This window comes from Simochromis diagramma, unplaced genomic scaffold (genome assembly GCF_900408965.1).
Source record: "Simochromis diagramma unplaced genomic scaffold, fSimDia1.1 OVJJ01000344.1, whole genome shotgun sequence".
Classification (NCBI taxonomy): Eukaryota; Metazoa; Chordata; class Actinopteri; order Cichliformes; family Cichlidae; genus Simochromis; species Simochromis diagramma.
The window spans coordinates 7,173,790-7,198,660 of NW_024387375.1; the positions used below are offsets into that span (position 1 = coordinate 7,173,790).

Genomic DNA, 24,871 nt, shown 5'->3' on the forward strand with positions numbered 1-24,871 from the left:
TGTTTTTTTTGGGGGGGGGGATTTAGCAGAATTTCTCTTGATAATTTAATTAAAATAGCTTACAAATGCCACTGTATTATAAGGACATCCAAAACAGCAAATCACAAACCTGCAGGACAAAGATACAACGAGCCAGACACACAATACCAGCCTGGCAGACAAGGTTCACACTGAGTAGCATGTGTAACAGCCACATATGTCCCTGGTTCACAGGGCACAGGTTGAACAGTTCCCTCAGGGCAGTAGTAACCCTCAGGACAGGGTCCCCCTGTATTTCCATCAGTGGGAGTAGATGTGACAGCTCCCTCTATGCAGTAGTATCTGCATAAGGAAAAGACAGCATGAAAATTCTGGGGATAAAAATGATATTTACATTATTTGCTATATGGATATATATAACAAAGACGATGATGATGTGATGGTTATTTCTTTAATCATCACAATCTGGTGTACCCTGCACGACAGGACCCACTGGGTTTTGTAAGGCCAGCAGAGTTGCAATAAAAACCCCCAGGACAGGGTTTGCAATCCTCCTGGCTATGCAGTCCTGAGCCGTTTGACCAGCTCCCTTCAGGGCACGCTTCAGGACCTGTGGTGCCTGCAAAGATGGCACAAGCGCAAAAACACATCTTGATTCCAAGAAGCAGAATGACTGCCACACTACAATAAAGACAGCAGTTATTAAACGTAGCAAAAAATTTAATTTAAGACACTGTACTCAAAATTCAGCTACAACTAAATAACTGACATGCACCCACTGTTGGGTCCAGGGTTGAGGAATTTAGGGCAAGATGTAGCTGTAGGCTAAACAAGAAGTTTACCTTACAGCTGCATTTTTAAGATATGTGTCAATGACTTAAGTTGAAGAGAACAAGCACACAAATTAATTTAATGAGAACTATATCAAAAGTTGCAAGAAAACATGTTTTTGAACTTCCTTTAGCGCTCTAAATGCTAATTAGTGTGACTAAAACTTGGCAGCCACAGACTATAAAAGAGCAGAATGTTAATATCCTCACACAGTATAAATTTGGTTACATTAGCTTAAAAAGCAAGCTGCATCAGCACTGTGTTACAAAAAAAGTGATGTGTATCTCTGAAACTTCCATCATCAGTACAGCAGCAACTGTGGGCGACTGCTTGTGCGGGGAAGACAGATGAGGTACCTGAGGGGCAGTAGTGACCAGGTGGACACAGGGAACCTGAGAGTCCATCCAGTGGCCTGGGAGAGGAGGCACCCTTTCTGCACCAATATCCAGCATGGCATGGTCCTATGGGTAAAAGAATGTCACAACACATTTCATCGTACAGTCACATAAATATATCTGCAGTCCTGCAGTACACGCTAGACGCTGCACCTTCTGGGTTTTACAACTGGATCACCAAACTAGGTCACCAAGATTAGCTTTTAATATATGATTTTGACTTACATACCCCAGGCCAAATACAGTAAATCCAAAGCTATTTTCACTAAAGTTGAGAAAATAATGTTTATTTTTGCATTTTGGGTGAAGAGACACGTGGGATCATTGTTTTGAACTTTGCAAAAGCACTTCAAATAGCTTATCTAACAAGACATAATGAACAGCATGAGTTTTGTGGGATTCACTGTGAAGTATTTTCAGTAAGACATAGTAGAGAAGAGAAGAGAAGAGAAGAGAAGAGAAGATGAAACAATTCCAACAGTTACATAAAGAAAAACAGAAACATATACTCACAAACACACCCCACAAAAACAGAAAAATGTACAATTTTCAAAAACTAAGAACAAGCAAATCATTGTTCACTGTACACAAGACACTGAAATGAAAATATCAAAATCTGCCATCATTTTATAATGAGTAAATTCTATCTTGATACGTGCAGACACCACACCTTGAAGATAAGGTCAACATCTGTAGACCCTGTTCCTTTCATTTTGTTTCTCCTGGTTAGCCAGATTCCCATTTTTGCCTGACTTATGAGAAAGTTGGAAAGACAAATCTGCTTCCTCTGTGCTGATCTGTATTTGGGACCACAAATGAACATTGTATTGTCCGGCACCTGTCCATATCCAGCCAACCACTCTTCCAGCAATTTAAAGAGGGAAACTAGGACATTCAACCCACAAATGTTGCAGGTTCTTCTTAGATTGAAAAAAAAAAAAAAACACAGTTACCCTCTACTCTTTGATCTGTATGTGTTAAATGTCTGTCTCTGGCCACTGCCCCATGCACCACCCTTCACTGGAGAGCCACACTACGTTTCATTGGAAGGTTTGTACATAGACCTCCAGCTGTCTCTAGGATAAGAACCTCTTACACTGCAAAAACTCAAAATCTAACCAAGTATATTTGTCTTATTTCTAGTCGAAATATCTCATTACACTTAAAATAAGACACATTCAGCTACAGAGTAACATTTCAGTGAGATTTAGGAACTTGTTTTTAGACAGTACATCTTGAAACTGGAGAATTTTCACTTGTTCCACTGGCATTTTTCACTTATTTCAAGCAAAAATATATTGTATTAAGTGAAAAAACAGAATGAGAAGCCACTTCCAATACAAAGACACCCTTTGCGTATCACCCGTGTCAATATCTTTTCTTCAACCAAAATCTTTTCTGTTTACTGAGTTGCTTATACCCTACCATCCTAATTATTTTCAATACTGAGTTTATGAACATCAGACACGGTGATCCACGTTGATGGCACAAATAAAGGTGAACTGATGCTCCTTTCAACCAACAGGTGAACTAACTGTTCCTCATGGAGAAAGACAACCACAGCCTTGTTCATCCAAGAGCCGTAAGTAATGTTCTTGTGACCTACCGGTTCACCAGCAGCTAGGAGAACCTGCTCCACAGTATACTGCTGGGGAGCCACAACACTGGCCCCTTTTATAACTGACAGAAGAGGTGAGCCCTTATTAGGGAACAGCCAGTTAACTTAACCTTGTTCACTCTACATCAAAAAATGAAAAAAAAAACCGTATCTTTCCTGTTAAACAACCAAAGGGCATGAAGAAAATGTATCTGAAATGTCAGTCTAAACGTCCAAAATCCATTTAGCAGCTCCACCCTCTCACCAACCACCTTCACACTCAGTCACTCACACTCCCAGCATGCAGTGCAAGGAGAGGAGAAGAGAGAAGACTTTCAGATTCTCACCTGCTGGCTCTGACAGTCCAACAGAAGGACAGTAACGTCCAGATGCACAAAGCATGCAGCCAGCTGAGCTGTCTATATGCTCTCTTGGGTTAAAGGAGCCTATGGGGCAAGGGTATTGGTTGGGCAGAGCTGTACCTGGAGGACAGTAATGTCCCTTAGGGCAGGGCCTCAGCAAGGACACATTAGCTGCACCCAATCTTGAATCACAGTAGTAACCTTAAAAGAGAGATTTTTTTAAATTAACAATATCAATGTGGGAAAAGGGTAAAAAAAAAATTACACATTTATATTGGTGGCATTAGGGAAAAAGTCAACAATCTTGCAAGGATTTAAAAAAAAAAGCAATCAACTTCAATAAACACTTCTTCAACCACTTATGAAAAGGCTAAATAACAATGTTGAAAAAGTCAAAGGATTTAGGTGTCCTACCTGCCCCACAGATGGCACAGGATGCCTGTTTGTCTCTATCCTGATAGGTTCCTGATGGGCACGGCTCTGGGGATGAACTACCCTCTAAGCAGAAGTGACCAGGAGGACATGGCAGAGCCATAGCCACAGTCTGACCAGGAGGACACCAGTATCCTATGGAGATTTACAGAAATACAGTAGTGTAAAAAGACAGGACACAGGTGTTCATCGAACATGTGATCAAATTTATGAACTGACCATCGCTGCAGAGTCCAGTTGGAGCCCTGAGGCCTGTTGTTCTGCAGAAGAAGCCTGATGTACAAGGTTGGCAGCCCTTCACACTGGTCAGGCCTGACACTGGGGAAAAAGTACCAGCAGGACAAAACTCTGGCTCCCCAGACCCCTCAACTGCAGAGAAAAACAAATGTAGTTTAGGCCACCATTCATTCCTTCTATTCATTCATCCTTTCTGAGTTCCAGTGCCTACACAGGGTTGAAGGGTGTTGGAAATTATAGCCATCCACCACGCAGAATGTATAAGGGAACACTCTACACAGGTCAACAAAAAAACAGAAACATGCCGAGTCATACGTAAACCTGTGGGTAATTCAGGGTGTCCAATCCACCTGACTCATAGTTATAGCTACTTTGGCATCTCCAGTCTACTTAATATGCATGCCAAGGAAGAATGCAGACATAGTGCCACTTTAGAAACTTGGCATTTCAGCCATAGAAACAATTCAAAACTGTTTCTAACACATATCGAGTGTATACTGGGTGTTGGCAAATGTACGTAAACATAATTTTCCCCATTAAACTTGTGTCTAAAGTGTTAACATTGCTGTTGACTCAGTGTATCGTACTTTCCCTTTCACCAAGCCTTTTACTTTGCACTTTGGCTTAAAAAGTTGGCAAGATGTCGATACAATCCTTCCAAGGAAGTAAAGCTGGGCTTACCACAGTATGTCCCAGGTGGACAGATGTTGCCTGTTTCTCCATCTGTTGGTCTGGCCTCAGTGGCTCCTCCTACACAATAATACCCAGGAGAGCAGGGGCCCATTGGCAGAGCTAAACCTTTTGAGCAAAATGACTAAATTGGTTATTTTGATTGTGCACAGCCAAAAAAATATTATCTATAAGTTGGCGAGAGATTGGCATCCCCTCAAGTGGAACAACAAGAATATTTCAGAAACCTCCTGGAACTGAACTGTCCAATTTACTTATTTACTTTTTTAAATACATTATACAGCAATGAAATCACATGGCACAGATTTGTCAAAACTGTAACATCGATATACATAGAGGCAGAACACACAATCTATAGCTGCATAGGCCAAATGGAGAGCCAAACCCATTCTGCACATTGTGTTTATGTGCTCAAAGAAAAATGATTTCCTTGCTACTAAAATTGATCCTTAAGTATGATCTCACTGATTCATCTACACAAGGCATTTTGTAGAAGGTATAGCAGCAACTTTCAACTTCATTCTCAAAGTATTATTTTGATGATATTATTTTATATAATATACATATAATTTTATTTCTTTTTCACAAATTTAGCTGAGAACCTATATGTAACAATATGCCTATTGTAGCCTAGAAAACAGTGTGTTTGTGCACCTGAGACATTACAGAAGGTTCCGGGTGGGCAAGGTAGGGGCTCTGAGCTGCCTAAGGGGCAATAAAATCCTGCCTGGCAGCGCCCCCCTGTGGATGTAGCTGGACAAAGACAGTTGGCATTTGTATAATTGTCAAGGTCAAAGGGCTGGGAGTTCCACGCTGCAGAGACACAGAACCAACCTGAGAGGAACAAACAGCAAGAAACAAAGCAAGATATCACAAACTCTGTGTGATATAGAAAAGATCCTGCAGCTGACACGTCTAAGCATTAGTGAAACATGATTTTCTCAACATATAAAGATACATACATACATACATATATATATATATATATATATATATATATATATATATATATATATATATACACACATATATATATATATATGTATGTATGTATGTATGTATACTCAACAGATGGCGATACAGAGCAAGGTGGCAGAGATAAGACATTGTTAAGAAAAGTCTTAATAAACCAGTTACTCAGGCTTCCACATCAGTCTATCACGTGTGCATTATGTGTCTGATGTGTTGAAGTTCATTTGCATCTTTGCACATAAATAAATAATACACAGAGAATTATTTAAAAGCCGTTGTTGTTGCTGAAGTGTGACTGGTGTTGAGCTGTGATGTTTCGTGTTTCATGTGCACTCTTTGTTCCCTACTCTAAAATCTTCCAGACTGTTTTGCTGGGCCCCGGAGACACGTACGCTGGCACAGAGGACAAAGTCCTGACACTGAGAAACTAGGCTGCAAGCTGTGATTGTATCTTTGGAACAAATGAACAAAGACAATGTTACTGACCAGCTTTGCATTTTCCAGACACTTTGGTCAGCCTTTCCTTCTCACAGTAGTGTCCTGGAGGACAAGGCAGGCAGCTGTCCAGACTCTGCGTCATGGGCTCTGGGTTGTAGTATCCACGTGGACAGGGAAACTGGGTGGCATGCTTAGTTCCTACACATGTAATGCAATTAGATATAAACAAGTGCCATGTGTGCAACTTCCTTTCTATTATTAAAGCTGGGGACAATAGCTTACTGAAGCTGAAACCAGCTTTCAGTTCAATACGAAGCTCACACTCTGCTTCTTTTCAGACTAAGCTGAACTTTTACTAATCATTCATTCTAATAAAGAATCATAACCATGACCACAGTTTTGGGGTGATTGTACCGTCAGGGCAGTAGAATCCAGGTGGACAGGGAAACTTGGAAAAATTGGCGGTCCTTTCTGGACAGTAGTACCCAGCAGGGCAGCGGGAACACACTGACTGGCCTGTGAGGTTGTTGTATGTTCCAGCAGGGCAGGGCAATGGGCTAGCACTACCCTCAGGGCAGTAATGAGCAGTTGGGCAAAGCCCTCCTTTTGCGCCTGGAGAGGAAAAACCAATTAGATGTGGAAATGTACTGAAATTATGGCTGCTAAGCCCTTAATGTGATAAATCTCGTGATAACGCATGATTAATTCAGTAATCGCTCATTCAACAAAACACCCTCACACATTCTAGTTTCCTGTATTTATCAGCATCTGTTTCTCTTCTCTCTAAAGCCTATTCATAACATTTATATTCACACATTATACATTAGCTCTGCTTTACATGAGTTTTAATTCATGTAAAGCATGAATTAACATACACTGATTAATTATAGCTGTGCTGACATGGAATTGTATAAGCTGAATCAAGAAAACCTGTGCTTGTTGTGTCTCCCCCTGGACAGTAGAATCCAGTCTGACATGGACCAGATGGACGAGTAAGACCTGCAGTGCCACAGAAGTGACCCGCTGGACATGGACTACAGCCAGAGGTGTCCACCAGATGAAGACTGCAACCATACAAATGTAAACACAAATGCAGATAAACATTTACAGGTCCATGGTATAATAGTGTGTGTAATATTTTGACCAACACACCTAGTAGAGAAGGTCCCTGGCGGACAAGGCATAGGCAGACTGGTGCCCTCAAGACAGTAACTTCCCTTCGGGCATGCTCCTCCTACTCCTGTGCTGAAGTTGCCATCGGGGTTCTGAAAGTTCACGCCTGGAAATGTTGCACATTTTGGTCACATTTTAGCTGTGAAAGTCGGTTTAACAGCACAAAGGCACTGAACACGCTGTATAATAGATTTGGTGTACCAGCTATGCAGTAGTAACCGGCCTGACAAGGCCCAGAGGGTTCAAACAGACCCCAATCCTCACAATAGAAGCCTGTAATTGAAGCAGAGAAAAGAAAACTTCACTGCAGTGGTAATAATTAGAAGCATTTATTGAATCACGTCATAAATTACTCCTTGTTTAGGTAATTAAATGTGGTAAGTCATTCTGCCATTATCTCTTAATTATAGCAATTAGCTTTAAAAACCCCAGTTCATAAATGACAAGTTAATATATTAAAATCTAATTCAGCTAACCACTGTATCCACAGATTCCCAGTATCATTCAGGCAGTTTTTTAAAAAAAAAGCATGTTACAATACTCTCACCTGCTGGACAAAGGAGGCACTGCTCCACTTGACTGAGACCAAACTGAGGACTGTATGTACCAGGTGGGCAGGGTAGTATACCTTCAACCCCACCACCAAGACAATAGTGTCCCACCGGACACGGCTGGACACCTTCTCCAGATAGGCAATATGTTCCTATGGGGCAGTCATCGCACATTTCTGCCCCTTTAAACAAAAGAGAATAATTTAATAGTGAAGTGACATCTGCATTTAAAATCACAAATATGATTTATTTGTGTTTAATTATATTTTTATACCTGTTGTGTTTGAGTAAGTCCCATCAGGGCAGAGAAGAGGAGATGCTGAGCCCATTGGACAATAATATCCAAGTGGACAAATGTCACCTGTCACACCATCAGAGGGCGCTGAAACCACTGCCCCTCCAGAACAATAATATCCTATGAATCAGAAGATGCAAAGGTTTAGTGACTTCTTAAACACTGGAGAGCGTTTCATCCAATCAGTTTCTGTTTTTCTACTTATTTTAGTGATAGACACTATGGCAATGACAGATATACACAGATCACATCAGGCACTGCTGGCACTTCATTACCTATATCACAAATTTCAGAAGGCTGGCTGAGTCCAGTACTGTTACAGTAGAGTCCTGGGGGGCAGGATAAACAAGAGGACCAGGTTTGGGCTCCCACTGTGTTACTCCAGGTTCCCACAGGACATGGGTGCTGCTGTGGGTACTTGGTTCCTTGTGGACAGATGTAGCCTGCAGGACAGACACCGCCAGACGCCACAGCCACCTGTGAGCGTGATGGGGTAATTATAAGGTGACTGAGAGCAATTAATCGGCAACAATTTTTTAAATAGTCCTTAATAATGTGAATGTGTGTGTGAACGGGTGGATGACTGGATATGTAAAGCGCTTTGGGGTCCTTAGGGACTAATAAAGCGCTATATAAATACAGGCCATTTACCATTTACCATAATAGTAAATATCTTTGGGGTGTTTTAGTGTTGAACCAAAGAAGCATTTTGAAGAAATTAGCTTTGGAATACAAAGAAGTTTGATCATCTGACTGTTCTAGTCAGAAGTTTAAAAGTTAAAGCTGTGGGCTGTTCGAGTTGGAAGCTGTCATTAATTTCCTACGCACTATCAGCAGCCTATCCAAAAAGCACTTGGGTTATTTATTTAACTAATGCAATTCAAACTAAACAGGCCTTTAGATTCATGTTCATATCAAATGAAATTAGCAGTCAAAGTGTGTGGAAAATGAATAGCTGCCATCAAATCAACTGTACGACACTAAAGCAGACACGTTCAACTTAAAAACCAGGACATTTCCACCTCTTTAATTGCCTTCAGTTTTTCCTTTTCTGTGCTCCTTCCCCCGCTCATATACTGCACCATGCTGACAAATTGCTTCACTTGAGCAAAAGTGAATTATAAGCATAACTCAAAAACAAGCCTGTAGAAAAAAAAAAAAAGTCAAATATTTCGCCATTTGAAACTCTTTGGAAATCGATATGGTAAATATAAAGACATTTGAGACCAGTGTCTGAAAAGACCGTAAACCAATAAATAAAACCAATAAAACCATGACAATAAATATATGATATAATATTTCAGTACCTGTAAAATAAGGAAACTGTAATTCTTAATGAGTCTGCAAATACAGCTACTGTCCCAAAAACAAATAACTCATTCTGAGATGAGCTACTACTTTAAATGCCTTTATAGAATTACAGTTTTCTGTTAATCTCCAACAAAAAAAAGCATCTGATCCTTTTCAAATAAGATAATATTACCACATAGTAAATAAAGTTATTATTCATTAAATCTTACTGGTGAGGCAGTGGAAGCTCCAGAGGTGCAGTAGTGTCCTGGGTCACAGAGACCCTGAGGTTCAGAAAGACCACTTCTGCTACAGAACAAGCCTGCGTCACATGGCCGGCAATGCTGCACAGCATCACCACCAGGCTGGTCAGAGTAAGAGCCCTGAATAATAATCACATGGAATCATTTTAATAGGGTGGGATTTATGGGAGGAAATTCAAAATCATGAAGACAGAGTGAAGAAGTAAAACGTGCAGCGAACACTGACACTCTACAATGACACACCCACAATTTCACACCACATGAGAACATGAAGGTACTCACTGAAGGACATGGGTGAGCAACAGTGGATCTTAGAGGACAGTAGTGTCCTGTGGGACACAGAGGTGGCTGGGACAAGCCTGTGTGGTTACACAATCTGCCTCCCTGACACTCCAAACATGACTGTGCACCTCGACGCTGCCGAGCACAGACAAAAGAAATAACCCGTAATATACCATTAGCCTATCATCCAATCATAAAGAAATACAGGCTCAGTGTAGCAGCACTTGGCATGTAGTATATCCTACCGGCTGAAAATAACCAAGAGGACATGGCTCTGCCCTGGCTGCCCCTTTTGAAGTGTAATGCCCTTCCTCTGCTTCATTCTGAACAGGTGACGCTGAGCCACCAGTGCAGTAGAAACCAGGAAAACAAGGGGCTGATGGTGACGTGTTGTTAGAACCTGCACAATAAAAACTGACAGGGAGAGAAACACACTGACTCATGGAGTAGAGGTTTCAGCTGTACATAGTCCTCCAAAACAAATCGATAGGATTACCCTGGCGGACAGCTAGTACACTCCTCAGGTCTGCTGAGGCCAGTGCTGTTGCTGAAAGTGCCAGAAGGACAGGGGAGAGGAGAGGGCGAGGCTAAAGGACAGTAACTTCCTGCCGGACACAGACCTCCAGTTGGTCCATCGACTGGAGTCTGGCAATAAGAGTGAAGAGAGGCCAAAAACTTACTGCCGCGTAATGAAATCCTACAATATAAAGTTGTTATGTAAGTAACAAGTAAAGAAAATTATTGGTATACCCTGAACAAATACAGAATAAATGACTGTAATAACATTAGCATACAGCAGACTTGGCTCCCTCTCTGCAGTAAAAACGATCTCTGCAGCTTCCAGAGGGCTCTGAAAGTCCCACTCCAGTGCAATACTGGCCTCCGCCACAAGGGGTGCATTCAGACCTATCACTGAGAGCAGAGCGAGAACTGTAGGTTCCTTCAGGACAAGGTTCAGGAACAGAAGTGCCGTCTGGACAGTAAAACCCCTGAACGGAGGCACAGAAGGGGAAAAGGAGCCATTTGTGCCTCTGGTGTATTTTACATAAACAGATGCAAGCACACTTAAAAACTGTCTCACCCATACAGCAAAACAGTTTTTTAAAAGTTTTATTCTTACTTGTGGACATACTGAAGGAGTGTGAGTTCCTGGGCTGCTACAGTAATGCCTGGATGGACACAAAATACATGCCTCTCCACTTTGACCAAGTGTGTTGTTTCTGTATTTGCCAGCTTGGCAGGGGTAGGTGAAGGGGTAACCGGTCCCAGCGGGGCAATAGTGGCCATCGGGACACTCCTCTGTCTTAATATAGGACAACATAATAGTGGTTATGGTACTTGCTTTGAACATGCAGTCTTCATCTAAAATCACTATTAGGTAGAAACTTGTGAACAGTATTAACAAACTGACTATAATTGTTCATCGTAATGCTGTCTTTCTGATCATAAAAAAATCTATGGTCTTACAGGCCTGGTAATAGGCTGCTCCTTAGGTTGTTGGGAGTAACAATACTTCCCCTCAGGACACTGGAAACACTCACTGGCATCACGCAGGCCAGGAAATTCACTGTAGGTGCCATTGGGGCAAGGAATGGGATTGGGATCCTGTGAGTAAAGACTAAATGTAGTTTAAGAGGTCAAATGTGTCCAAATATGAAAACATAAGTACATCACTTTAATTTTTTTTTAAGTCTCTCCTGAATTTATCAGTCTGTGACTCACAATGCCTCCTCCGGGGCAGAAGAAACCTCGAGGACAGAGGGTGGCTGATCGCTGGGGGTCTCTGGCCAAACCCTGAGAGCAGAGAAAACCTGGAGGGCACACCATGACACTTAGCATGGCTTCCTCACTAGTGGTCTCATTACTGCAGAAGTGGCCCTGCAGGCATGGAGAACACTCTGCAGATCCCTCATCCTACACACAAGAGAACGTGAAGAAAGAAAGCTGAAGTTAAAGATATCAACCAGTATGGGGGAGGGATACAGCAAAATAGACGTTGAAAACGCAAAGGAGAGGGGGATCTAATTTGGAAGATGCTGGAAAAACACTGACACTGCTTCAATATTGCGAGCAAAATATTGATTTATGAAAGAAATTGACTTCAAAAACTCCTCTACCTGACATTTACTGATATACGTTACTAAGTGAGCAATGCAAGACGATATCATGTGGGTGGGAAATCTAAAAATAGGACAATCAAAACAGCTACTGAAGGATGAGAATACAAAGGCTTTAGTTTCCAGAGGTTCTGTCAGGGGTCCAGTCACATTGGATGTTTTATAGTTAAGATCTTACAGAGTAGCTGCCAGCTCCACACACTCTGGGGCTGACAGTGGCTGAGTGGGGACAAAAATAGCCAGCAGGGCAAGAAGAGCAGTCCTCGAGCCTCCGACCTCCTTTCAGACGGCGAAATGTAGAGCTGGAGATGCAGGGCAATACACTAAATCACACTCATTAAACCAGCTTAATGCTAACAAAAATCCATATCGTCATCATTCTCACATTTTTCTTTATGACTGGCACACAATCACTGCTTACGGTGGGCAAGGTGAAGGTTTGGAGGTGCCCTGCTGACAGAACGAGCCCTCGGGACATATCAAGCAGTCATCTCTGCGTCTGTTACCCATTTGGATGCTGTAGGTGCCCTCAGGGCAAGGAAACTGGGTGCCATATGCAGTCCCTGGTGATGCAATATCGACATGATTATATCAACACGAATGACTCATGAATACAGCTCGGGTAGAGAAAACAAATCTCATTCTACGAAATTAATTTCACATGGAAACCTGTATTTATCTCTAAGAGCATGCAATGCTCATAAAGGATAAAGAATGTTAGCTTTTTTAACACACACACACATATATACATATACATATATATTAGGGGTGCAACGATATTCGTATCGATATTGAACCGTTCGATACAGTGCTTTCGGTTCGGTACGCATATGTATCGAACAATACAAAATTTGTAATTTATTTTATCAACTTTCCTTCTGATGATGCTGTCTGTGTTGAGCACTCAGTGGATCTGCGTTCGACTACTCCGCCTAGGCTGCACTGTCGAGCGCAGATCCACTGAGCGCTCAACACAGACAGCATAGTCAGAAGGAAGAGCGCAGGGCAAGCTAGCGAGACAGAAGTTAAGCTCTACTTGCAACAGGCAAATTGAACCTCCCCCACCCTCATTCAGATCTGGCGTTTGGAATTATTTTGGTTTTCATGTGACGTATGACCCTGTAGGTAAGCATGTCATGGACTAAAGTGCCACGCAATGCTCAATTACATGGGTGGGAACTAGTGTGTTAGCGCAGTTAGCTCGTTAACGTGTTGGCCGTCTAGCCCCACGCACGGGTGATCAGGGGTAGCTCGTTAACGGAGATTTGCCTTGTTGTGGCTTTAACGTCATTTCAACGAGATTAACGCTGACAGCACTAGTGGGAACACAACGAATATGACTGCACATTTACACCGACATCATCCTAGTGCAAAGACAAGTGGAAGCAGACAAAAACAACAAGCATGCATGCTACAAACTTTACCCGAGTCATTTAGACAGCCGTTAGCACATGATTCTCCTTATGGGGACCTAATATGTTTAATATTGTGGCGAGCTCAGACAAGGAGGAGACGGAGGTATCGTTTGGTCTTGCTTCCCGTGAGCTAGCCAGGGAGCACAGCCGTTTATTGACATCTGCAGAAGAACACTGCCACTAACTAACTGCTCAGCGCGGCAACCGCACAGCAACAACAACACACAGGGCGCCCTCTGACCCCGGAAGGACACACTGTCGCAGCGAGAGGGCGTCACCCGTCACTATGGCAACATAAACAAAACATAACTGTACAAACAGAACCCCGAACAGCCCTGACCCGCTACATAGCCCCCACCTAAGGGGTCAGTCGTCCCCGACGACCCCATTACCCCACACAAAGTCCTGCAAATGTCCAGGTGCCTTCTTTTGGCGCACCGGCCGGTCACGACCGGCGGGGGAAAAGTCACTCGGGTCAGAACATGGGGTGCCACCATCATCCCACTTCTGACACCAATGTGGCGAGCTCAGACAAGGAGGAGACGGAGGTATGTTTGGTCTCGCTTCCCGTGAGCTAGCCAGGGAGCACAGCCGTTTATTGACATCTGTAGAAGAACACTGCCGCTAGCTAACTGCTCAGCGCGGCAACCGCACAGCAACAACAACACACAGGGCGCCCTCTGACCCCGGAAGGACACACTGTCGCAGCGAGAGGGCGTCACCCGTCACTATGGCAACATAAACAAAACATAACTGTACAAACAGAACCCCGAACAGCCCTGACCCGCTACAATATGCTGCTGAGAATATAGCCCAGAAGAAGCGTATAGTATAGCTTTTATTTTGGAAAGAGCCATTTCTCTGTAATAAACTCTCTTTTCCAAAGATGAGTGATTCCTCAATCAGATACAGGGCTTGCAAAATCGCTAGCCCGACGTCCCGGGGCTAGCGATTTTTCCAGTCGGGCTACCAAAATCTATCTCTGCCCTGCCCGTCGGGCTATTGTAGGAAGGAAAAATATATTGTGGCGAGCTCAGACAAGGAGACAGAGGTATCGTTTGGTCTTGCTTCCCGTGAGCTAGCCAGGGAGCACAGCCGTTTATTGACATCTGTAGAAGAACACTGCCGCTAGCTAACTGCTCAGCGCGGCAACCGCACAGCAACAACACACAGGGCGCCCTCTGACCCCGGAAGGACACACTGTCGCAGCGAGAGGGCGTCACCCGTCACTATGGCAACATACACAAAACATAACTGTACAAACAGAACCCCGAACAGCCCTGACCCGCTACATAGCCCACACCCAAGGGGTCAGTCGTCCCCGACGACCCCATTACCCCACACAAAGTCCTGCAAATGTCCAGGTGCCTTAACTGGCGTGGTAGGCATGACTGCTCGCGGTTGGGGGCTCGGCGTGTGGGTCGACAGAGGTAGCCCATGAAGCATTGCCCTAGCATCTGTCGCGACGGGCCGCCGCCGCGGTGCGCTCGCGCCATCGGGACCCGTCGGGGGACTTACATAGCCACTCCCATCCTCTCTCTTCCATCGCCAGTTTCCCAAGCGGGGAATGTTCTCCTCGACAGCTTGCTCCAGCCTCTGAATGTCTCTCTCCATTACGGCGAGGGTGAGCTATCCCACTTCTGACACCAATGTGGCGAGCTCAGACAAGGAGGAGACGGAGGTATCGTTTGGTCTCGCTTCCCGTGAGCTAGCCAGGGAGCACAGCCGTTTATTGACATCTGCAGAAGAACACTGCCGCTAGCTAACTGCTCAGCGCGGCAACCGCACAGCAACAACAACACACAGGGCGCCCTCTGACCCCGGAAGGACACACTGTCGCAGCGAGAGGGCGTCACCCGTCACTATGGCAACATACACAAAACATAACTGTACAAACAGAACCCCGAACAGCCCTGACCCGCTACAATATGTCAATGCTTTTGCATTCTTTCGGAAATGTAGCTGGGTAATTATGTTATTGGCATCGGTGAACCACTGTCAATATGTGACTTATTGAAATCGCGTTTGAATTTGCGCACGTTTTTTTGCTTTCACTTTGCAATAGCGCGAACTGTGTATAGAGAGCGACAGCACTGATGGGTGAGTGATGATAATTTGCACACCAATTCCTCTGACATCGTCTTATCAATCGTTAGCTTACTATGCAAACATGACAAGTGAAATCTCCCGCAGCAAGCTTAAACATGTGAGAGCTTGATCGCGCAGAGAATCACTGACCGTTATATGTGTGTGTGTGTGTGTGTGTGTGTAAAAGCAGCCGGATATATATTTTAGTTCTGCTGAGCCAAATAAGACAGGTCAGGGTGAAGAAGTGACAGCCAAAGAAAAGCTTACCACAAAACGGAAAAGTTAGGACAAATCAGACTACAAGGCAAAAAGAAAGTGCAGCTTTATGGTTTCATGGACAAAAGAATTTCTGTGGCTGCAATGTGACGAGCTATATAACCGGGACTGCACATAAGTGGTCCGCAGGTGCGCATTCGCTGTCAAAAAAAACAAAACAAAAACGCGCACAAGATATGAAGTTGCAACGCGTGTTTGCATACATAAGATTTTCTGGAGGAGGACAGACATTTGTTTAGAACTCTTAAAGATGTCGAAGAAGCTCCTTTAAGCAATTACTTTGGTGTTCCTCCACCTCCAAACAAATGTCAGAAGGAGTCCGAACCACAAAAGAAGCGCGTATTCTCGAAAAAGTGGTTGCAAATGATGAATGCACAGAGATGTGGTGCGGAATGTGCCGTGAAAATCCCACTCTAGTGGACAAAAACACTGCCTTTTATATGGACGAGAACGCGCGTTGCAACTTCTTATCTGGTGCGCGTCATTTATTTTGACAGCGAATGCGCACATGCGGACCACTTATGTGCACCTGTGTAAATAACATAATGTTCTGCCGGGTGTGTTGTTGGTTTTCTCTCGATTTCTGAGTCGACAAGCGCCTTTGTTACTGGGACCAGTCATTTTAAGAAAGGCCCCCATTAGAACCCATGAGAAATGCAAGAAACACATTATTGCTCAGTCTGCAATATCTTTCCCAGAACAAACACCAATTGCAAATAACATACTAAAAATAAACCTGAAAAATCCGTTTAGAACAGCGTGCTATGTTGCAAAGAGTGAACTACCAATGGCAAAATTTAGCAGTCTTTGCAAACTTCAAAAAGCAAATGGCCTAGATCTTGGTTCCACTTGCCTCTTACCCGTGACTTCAGTGCAAATTTCAAATTCAGGATCTAACACAGACTGATTCATGTCCTACACAGTTCTTACAAGTTCATAGAAATTTCTGTTCAATTAGAACCAAGTATTTGAGTTGATGATTGTAATTTTTATACAATGTTGTAATTTGTGTTTCAACAATTTTTTGATTAATGTTTTGTTTCCTAAAGTATAATATTGTAAAGGAAACAAAACATCAGTCAAAAAATTGCTCTCTTTTTTATTCGGGCTACTTAAATTTATTTTGGGCTACCAAAAACTGAAGAGTCCCTGCCCGAAGGGCTACCAGGGATTTTGAAATTTTGAGAGCCCTGAGATATATTTATTTTTTTAATTACTTTTGTTTCAGCAACATTAAATTTAAAAACTGTACTTTTGAGTTAAAATATATATTTATAATTTTAATAAATGACAAATTAAAAAGGCATGAACATTGTTTTTGTATCGAAAAAATATCGAACCGTGACACCAAAGTATCGAACCGAACCGAACCGTGAATTTTGTGTATCGTTGCACCCCTAATATATATATATATATATATATATATATATATATATATATATATATATATATATATATATATAACATATTCATGTTTACCTTCAGGACAGTAGTGTCCAGAGCTGCATCGACCTGATGGAGCTCCTGAACCAGCCAAACAGTACCAGCCATGTGGACATGGCTGGCACTCACTTTCAGCCTCCAATCCACTGTGACCGCTCCATGTACCCACAGGACATTTGTATTGGGTGGGGAACATAGTTCCAGCAGGACAATAATGTCCAGGAAAGCAGAGAAGTGGGGGTCTCTGGATATCTCCAGTTCCTGACAAATAAGAATTAACACAGACAAGTAGATTAAGGTGACACTAATATATGACAACGTTATTAAACAAATATCAACATGTGACAAAACTTGCATTTTCTTTTGCTTCGTCTTCTTTTTTCTTTTTTTTAATAATGACTTTTGTGGATTTTAGTTGTTTAAATGCGACATCTTTTAAAAAGAAGCAGTGATGATCAGTTCTTAGTTAAAACATTTACTGTAATGTGAATATCATTTATACCGGCTGATTAGCAAACTATAACAGTTGTGTAGTCGTAATCATAATGCATTTGAAGTCTAGAAAAACAGAAAACAAATATGTCTCATATCACAAATATATACACTCAGTTCACACAGTATAGTAATACAGTAGTATACATAATTGAGCTTTGTATGAAAACCTGACCTGAATTCATATCTTCAGATATTATGAAATATCAAAGAGTACTTTTAAAGGTTATCTGAACATCTATATGAAATGTCACCTCGAAGACAGGCATATCGTGCTGGACACTGCTGACACTGTGAGCGGTCAGTTAGGTCAGTGCGATTGCTCAGTGTCCCCGGTGGGCACGCATTGGATGGCGCGTTTGGTTTTGAAGACCCAGGAGGACACACAAACCTGTCAAGATACGGACAAATTGATCAAAGTCATAGAGTAACAATGTCAAGGTGGGTTGAAAAGGAGCAACATAAAAATCAATGTCTCAGTGGCTAAATGCAAATGTTACAGGGCTCCCTTATGTCAGATTTACAGTACTCTAAACATAAGAATACAATAGCACTAAAGCATGTTTGATTAAAAAAAGAATTAAACAACAACATTTTTTTAATCTTGAGATTGCAACTTACCCTTGCATGCAGTCTACATCAGGGGCTCTCAGGGCTACCTGTGTGCAGGCCTTTCCTGCATAGCACTCTCTGCAATCAGCCACCTCATCCTGACCCTCTAAAGGGTTGAAGGAGCCCGGTGGACAGGGCACTGGGTCACTTGTCCCCACAGGACAGTAGAAGGCAGCAGGGCATTTGAGACAGTCTTTCACACCTGGGGGGAAATCCTACTGTCATGGCAAAGATACTACAGGATTAAGGCAAACAGTAAATCTGCTCCATAAATTCCTATGCTGTACTCGCTGCTTGTGCACATAGTTAGGTTTCTCTTTACAGTCACCCATCATTTTTCTATACTGGGCTCACTGCTACAGCTTGCCATCGGCAGTTGTTTTTATATTGCTAAATTAGATGTTTTTCTATTTGCCCTCTCAGTGTCCATCTGTTGCAATAAACAACACCTATATTTTTATATAATCACTGGGATTTGCTGTGATAGAGCGCTATAATATCATATTAGGCTGGGGCTTTTGTGAAGGAGTATAAATTCATTTCAAAAGAAAATATTTAGTTTGACTTACTAAATATAAAACAGAGCTTTGTGTCTACTATAGTGTATATATAAATCAGTAATAATAATAATAATACTTATAATTATTATTAATAATAATAATAGCATACTTAAACTCACTTATCGCCCCTTGATGAGGGGTGAAGGTGCCTGGAGGACATATAACTTCTTCCAAAGTACCAGCAGGGCAGTATCTACCCCGAGCACAGGGCAAACCAGGACTTGATGACCCTGTTTACAGATACGCACACACACTCTAAAATCTATATTTCATCTTATTTCTTCAACTATGAAAATAGTTACTTTCTGGGACACATCTTAATATTTTTGTCAAGTGAAGTCAGTTTGTTAATGCTGAGACTTACCTGCGGGACAGAAGCGTCCTTCCCTACATCTCTTGCATCCTGCCCTACTTGTCTGACCCAGTTGTTCCCCCGCTGTGCCAGTGGGGCAAGGTGACCCCTGCGGGGTGGCAGTGCCCTCTTCACAGTAATAGCCTTGTGGACACAGGAACTGGGAGGTGGGTCTCTGTGAGGTACCTTCCAGACAGTAAAACCCTAGAGAAAAAGTATTTTTTATACAATGCTATGTATAACACTCTTCATAGAAGAACATTTTAAGAGGATATTATACCGTCATACAGTCCAGATAAACTATTACATTTGCTTTCCAAGGGTTAGGTATGTTATAGATATGATGAGACATACTCTTCTGCACATATATAGTTTTTGCACATGGACAAACAATTTTACCACTTGTCCAGATGCTTTGCCACCATTCCTTTACCTGCAGGACAGATTGTGCAGTCTCTCAGTCTCTGCAGGCCTTCTTTAGGGCCGTAAGTACCTGCAGGACAGGGTATAGCTACCCCTCCCACACAGTAATGACCTGCGGGGGTAAAACACAGGTACATTTGACATTTCTTTGGTAAGTAAAGGAAATTATAAGATGAATGATAACATGCAGCACTTAACACCAACCTAATGGACAGACCATACAACCAAACTCTTCTGTCACATCTTTGTATGTTCCTGGTCGACAGGTGATGGACTGACTGGCTCTGTGGACTGGCTGGCTCCAGCGGGGGGTTATAGCTCCACCACACAGTATGGATGTGTTATTACAGCTGCTGCAGTAACCCTGTCCAGGTGTAGAAGACCAACCAGGAGGACAGGGAAGTGGCTGAGACATTCCACTATCTGGACAGTAACTTCCTAAGAAACAAAGAAAAAAAGTGTTTTTTACATTTTTATGAGAACTTTTTAGTTGTAAATAAAGCTATTTATATCAAACTTCTTTAAATGTTTGGGAGCAGAAGATTTGTTTTGTTTGTCTTTTATACCTGCTGGACACTGCAGACACCGGATCGTACACATAGTAGAATAAAAGCCCAGAGGACAGTCGTTACACACGGTGTGATCTGGATTGGGCTCCTTGCCAGGTCCACACTATAAGACATGTTGACAAAAGAGAAGAAAAAAAAAGAATGCCTCAAATGCACAGAATGTTGGAGGATTTAACTTCTTATCCACTATTATTAGGTCTGACCCTATAAGGGAAACCCGAGGTGCAGACAGAATCCACAGGACAGCTCAGACACTGCAGGACCCCCTCTGGCGAATGCTGTCCTGGGGGGCATAAATAAAGAATCCCAATGGTTGGATCACATGAGAAGCCTGCAGGACACAGCTTACAATCCACTCGTTCCTCTGAACTGATGAGATCTGGAAAACAAGGCTGCGACATAAAGAAAGGAGCAATAAGAGCACACATGATGACAACAAAACAGCTTTGTAACTAATTATTAATTCCTGCATCGCTCTGCAGTCACTTGTCTTCACTTTGCCTCCTCTATGGGCTCTGCTATGACAAGTCATCATACTGTAGTTGAAACATGCATTTTCTCTTAATTTGAAAATAAAGCATGAAGCCAGAAGTGTTTTTGTTGTTTTGTTTTGCATTAACATGTCTTACCTTGCAGTCAGTGATACTGCTCTTCCCTGTGTACATGTTGAATGTTCCTGCTGGGCATCTTTGCGGTGCAGACGAATTGCCAGAGCAGCTATAAAACAAAAATAATTTATAATTTGTATAATTTATTATCCGTTTTATAGAAAACTCTCTTACTAGTGAAAGAATACAGATCTAACAGTTCAAAAATGGTTGATGACTCACAAATGACCAGAGGGACACTCTAAGCAAAGCTGGTGGGAGAAGTATTTTCCTCCTGGACACTGATCCACATCTGTTTCCTCACTGAGGGGGTAGTCTGCACTCCCTTCAGGCATTACATAAATTATTGTTAGAACAATAGATAGAACATTCTCGTGTAGTCAGTGTGGTTTTGGTAGTTATTTAGTTTAATTTGTCAATATTTAAAAAGGAGTTGCTTACCTGAAGAAACTCCAGACTCCGTCCGCAGTAAAAAGATAGCAAAGGCTAAAGAGCAGCGCAGGTGTATTATTTCCCATGAACACATTATTGCTGAATCACTTAGAAGTTGGTAACAACTAAGTTAACGTTAAAGACTTAATGGAGTTAGTCTCCCAGAGTGATCGTTTAAAGACTTGAAAGTGAGAGGCCCCCAGCCACTAAAAGTGAAACATGCATGAAATCTGATTCCCAGGTGGTTGCTTCAGCTGACAATAGTGTGCAGTAATGTTCGGTAACTATATCTACTTCTTTCAATAATGCATGACGCGTTGAAGTTCACCTAGATGGTGTCTCTGCTGGTGGATCATTTAAATTATTTATGTTGCTCTTGTAAGTCATTAAGATGCAATAAAGAAGAAACTGTTTTTTTTAAGGTATTAAAAATGAAATTAAATCAATTCCATTGCCAAACATTAAATGTTTAATCACATAAGACCAATTATATTTTCACGAGGTAAAAATTTTAGGATAAATTATTTAATTACAGTGTAAAAGGAAATTCAAATGCAGCCTCTGTGGGTGCAGTGAGGACTAGTGGATCTGCAGACATTTTTGCGCCTGCACTTTGCAGGATGTCAGGTGCAATAAATGGAAAGTTATGAATATTTTTAAACAGCAACGTAATCTTTGGGTTACCACTTCCTGTACCCTCACTCAAGCGTTGGAACATGTGTGTGGGTACTTAAGTGTGTTTGTGCAGGTGCATGCATCACCAGCCTACAGGAGCACAACAGATCCAGTTTCATCTTTTGAGGCAGGAGAAAATTAGAAAAACAGAGAACAGCAATGAACAGCTCAATCTATCTCACTTTACTCTTTTTTTGGATGACACGAGGTAAAGTTTATATGATGTTTGTTATTGCCCTGGGCTTTAGATATTTCAAACACATTTATTTAGACATATGCACGCTATTTGAGGTAAAAAAATATTTTATTACCTTTCTTCACAGATTGTGTAAACTGTATTTACACGAAGACACCCATTGATTTAGTGACTGTGGAGTTGGGGGACTCCGTTACATTAAATTGCACTTACAATTGCTCCAGTGGATTCGTTCAAGGCTACTGGAGTAAAGCGCTCGACATCTTTGGCTGCCACATGATGTTTAGAGAAGGCAGCTTTTGCACAGTGTTTCTTTGTCTCAACAATGTGTCCGCGGGACATCTGAAAAACAACTACACTTGCTACACAGTAGATAAAGAGGATCCTCAGCTTCAACAAAAAACAGAGCGTCTCTTTTTGCTTCAGCTTCGAGGTAGATAAACTTTAGTTTATGCAAATATGTGCAGCTGCTCAATAAAGAGGTAAGCAAATTGGATTTCACTTTAACTTTTCCTTATTTCAGCTCAGAGAAGTCTTCCAAGCACAGATGCTCCAAAAAATTACAACAAAAATGGTAAGAAGCTGTGATTTGAAGAGATGCAAAATTTTTCATAGCTGTAGCTGAACATTTTTGAGCATGACTTTCATTTAATATATTGCATTCTTCATTCTTCAGCATCTTTTCCTGCCAAGCCAAATTCCCCTGGAGGTGAGATGGGACTCTGAAACAGTGGATATTATGAAAACTTTTAAAGAGAATCATTGTTACTTATTAACATCTGTATGGAGAAGGGAGAAGTAAATGTTTGCCTTTCGATCCAGTTCAGTCTAAGTTAATACTGTTGTTTCCATGTTAACAGGAGAATTTACTGGAATTAAGGTTTTGGCAACAGTTTCCGTAGCTGTAGCCCTGGTTCTTGCAGCATTGGCTGTATACTTGTGTTTTAATCGGAACAGACAGAACTGGAACGGTAAAGGTGATCACAAGATACTACACTGTGAACATACACCAGCTTTAAAAAGTTCTGAATGATAAAATATACACAACTGTGTCCGTATAACTATTTAACATTATATTGATAATATCTCATATTCCAGAGGAGCCTGTTGTGTCCAAATTGGAGTGAGTACAATTTCCGAACTTCTCTTTATTTAAATCTGACTTCAATTACCTTTAAATGTTAGACTTGCAATATTCTTTATTGGGCCTTTTGCTATATGTTTTCCTTTTCAGCTCACCACAATCACCACATGTAGCCCAGCTACAGATAAAAGGTAAACAGTTTTAAATATCAAATGTAAAAGTGACAAATACGAGCTTCAATTTTTGTTCCTTCTAGTATTCATACCTGTCCTATTTCTCAGGGTCAACACAAAGTGAAAGGGTGACTTTGAGGATTCCTCCACCAGGTAAGACAATTTCAACACTTTTCATTTGAATGACACCTTATCATCATCTACCCTATAGAAACAAAGACAATAACTAATGAAACAAATGCTTTCTCTGACCCAGATAATGAGAGTGATACTGAAGTTCCTTATGCTGACATTATGATCACCGTCCGTGGTGTCAGCACACCAGAACTCACTCAGGTCGGCTACCTGATAGCCGGAGACCAAAAAGAGGTGAGAGACAAAGTAGTAAACATGTTTGTTACTTGTGTTTCACTGAGCTTGAAACGTTATTTCCCATGCTCTATTACCAGCTACTTGCAGTGTGCTGCAGCTCACATACCTGTGCATGATTCTGAATTGCTAATTGCAGAATATATAAGCAATGAGATTCATTTTATATCAGAAACGTTCATGTGTTCATCTTACTTGTTCAAAAAGTTTCTTTTACTCATTTCATATGTGAGGAATGCTATAAATAAAGCTAAAGCAAAAATAGAATATTTTTTAAGGTTTTAAACAAATTGTGGCTTTTTTTTATTTACGTGTAATTGTAAGGCATGTGTGCAAAGCAATTTTTTGAGTGGTTACCTTCTTTTAAGTGGTTACCTTGTATAGATGTGCTTTGATAATTTAGAAGAAGAAAAAAACAGAAAAGCCTACAACCAGTATTTCTATTACCAGGGTTATTTTATCTAACTAAAGGTTAACTAAAAACTAAAAGTGGATGTGAAAACAAACAAACAAACTTTAATTAACTCAAAAACACAAACTTGAAAAACTAAATAACTAAAATAAAAAAAATAAAGGAAGTTTTAGTATTTGTTAGTTTGGTAAAAAAAAAGAAAATGTTATCACAGCTTATCTGATGAGGTTTTGATTACTAAGACTTTGAATGTCTACAAGACTGAGTCAAGTTTTTTCAAAACGTTCTGTGTTTTTATTATAATACCTGTGCTGATTTCCATTAATCTTGCCCATATATACGTATATTTTAAAAAGTCTAAAACTGTAAATAAATAAATAAATAAAAGCTAGTAAAAAGTGCGAAAGTATAAAAACTCTGTTTATAGCACAAACACATTAGGGGTCTTTTTTCCCTTCTTCCCCTCCAGCGGTGGGGAGATAAACCGAGGTGTCACCTGCAGGCCTCTCGTTCAGCTGACAGACTGCATGTTCCCCAGGTCAGAGAGGTCAGCCGCAAGATGAGCACCAACTCTGAGTATGCAGTGATCACCTACGCCTGACTTCGACTGCTGCTGCAGAGGAATGTGAAGAAGAAATAGAGATATGTTTTTTATGTATATATGGTTTTGAAGGATGTATTTGTTTTCCATTTATGCTTTTTTTATTCTATTGTTCGCGTGGTGTATCTGTATTGAGGTTTATATTCAATAAAGCTGTCATTTCTTGACTTTCATGTCATTTGACCCT

The 24,871-nt window shown here is 41.5% G+C and overlaps 2 protein-coding genes across 3 annotated transcripts; one reads left to right on the top strand and one right to left on the bottom strand.

The window, feature by feature from the left end:
- Nucleotides 1-1,044: 1,044 nt before the first annotated feature.
- On the bottom strand, nucleotides 1,045-21,958 carry LOC120719967 (zonadhesin-like). The gene is made up of 34 exons (XM_040009526.1): nucleotides 20,965-21,958; nucleotides 20,764-20,851; nucleotides 20,338-20,526; nucleotides 20,132-20,237; nucleotides 19,770-20,003; nucleotides 19,576-19,677; nucleotides 18,910-19,346; nucleotides 18,240-18,432; nucleotides 17,873-18,009; nucleotides 17,163-17,387; nucleotides 12,326-12,467; nucleotides 12,083-12,206; nucleotides 11,510-11,701; nucleotides 11,255-11,392; nucleotides 10,908-11,090; nucleotides 10,582-10,776; nucleotides 10,284-10,432; nucleotides 10,033-10,201; nucleotides 9,788-9,922; nucleotides 9,473-9,625; nucleotides 8,228-8,429; nucleotides 7,932-8,072; nucleotides 7,654-7,839; nucleotides 7,308-7,379; nucleotides 7,086-7,212; nucleotides 6,864-6,997; nucleotides 6,348-6,545; nucleotides 5,982-6,131; nucleotides 5,178-5,357; nucleotides 4,515-4,631; nucleotides 3,816-3,965; nucleotides 3,579-3,731; nucleotides 3,150-3,365; nucleotides 1,045-1,271 (listed from the first exon to the last, which is right to left on the bottom strand). The coding sequence occupies exons 8-34, from the start codon at nucleotides 18,245-18,247 to the stop codon at nucleotides 1,045-1,047; spliced, it is 4,203 nt and encodes a 1,400-aa protein (XP_039865460.1). The 5' UTR covers nucleotides 18,248-18,432; nucleotides 18,910-19,346; nucleotides 19,576-19,677; nucleotides 19,770-20,003; nucleotides 20,132-20,237; nucleotides 20,338-20,526; nucleotides 20,764-20,851; nucleotides 20,965-21,958.
- Nucleotides 21,944-24,851, top strand: LOC120719641. Of its 2 annotated transcripts, none has more exons than XM_040009003.1 (10): nucleotides 21,944-22,057; nucleotides 22,173-22,478; nucleotides 22,569-22,619; nucleotides 22,722-22,754; nucleotides 22,906-23,022; nucleotides 23,144-23,168; nucleotides 23,280-23,320; nucleotides 23,411-23,455; nucleotides 23,559-23,671; nucleotides 24,553-24,851. In XM_040009003.1, the coding sequence occupies exons 1-10, from the start codon at nucleotides 22,009-22,011 to the stop codon at nucleotides 24,682-24,684; spliced, it is 912 nt and encodes a 303-aa protein (XP_039864937.1). In that variant the 5' UTR covers nucleotides 21,944-22,008; the 3' UTR covers nucleotides 24,685-24,851. The 2 variants fall into 2 exon arrangements, with proteins under 2 accessions (XP_039864937.1, XP_039864938.1); XM_040009004.1 differs by having other exon boundaries at nucleotides 22,906-23,016.
- Nucleotides 24,852-24,871: the final 20 nt, after the last annotated feature.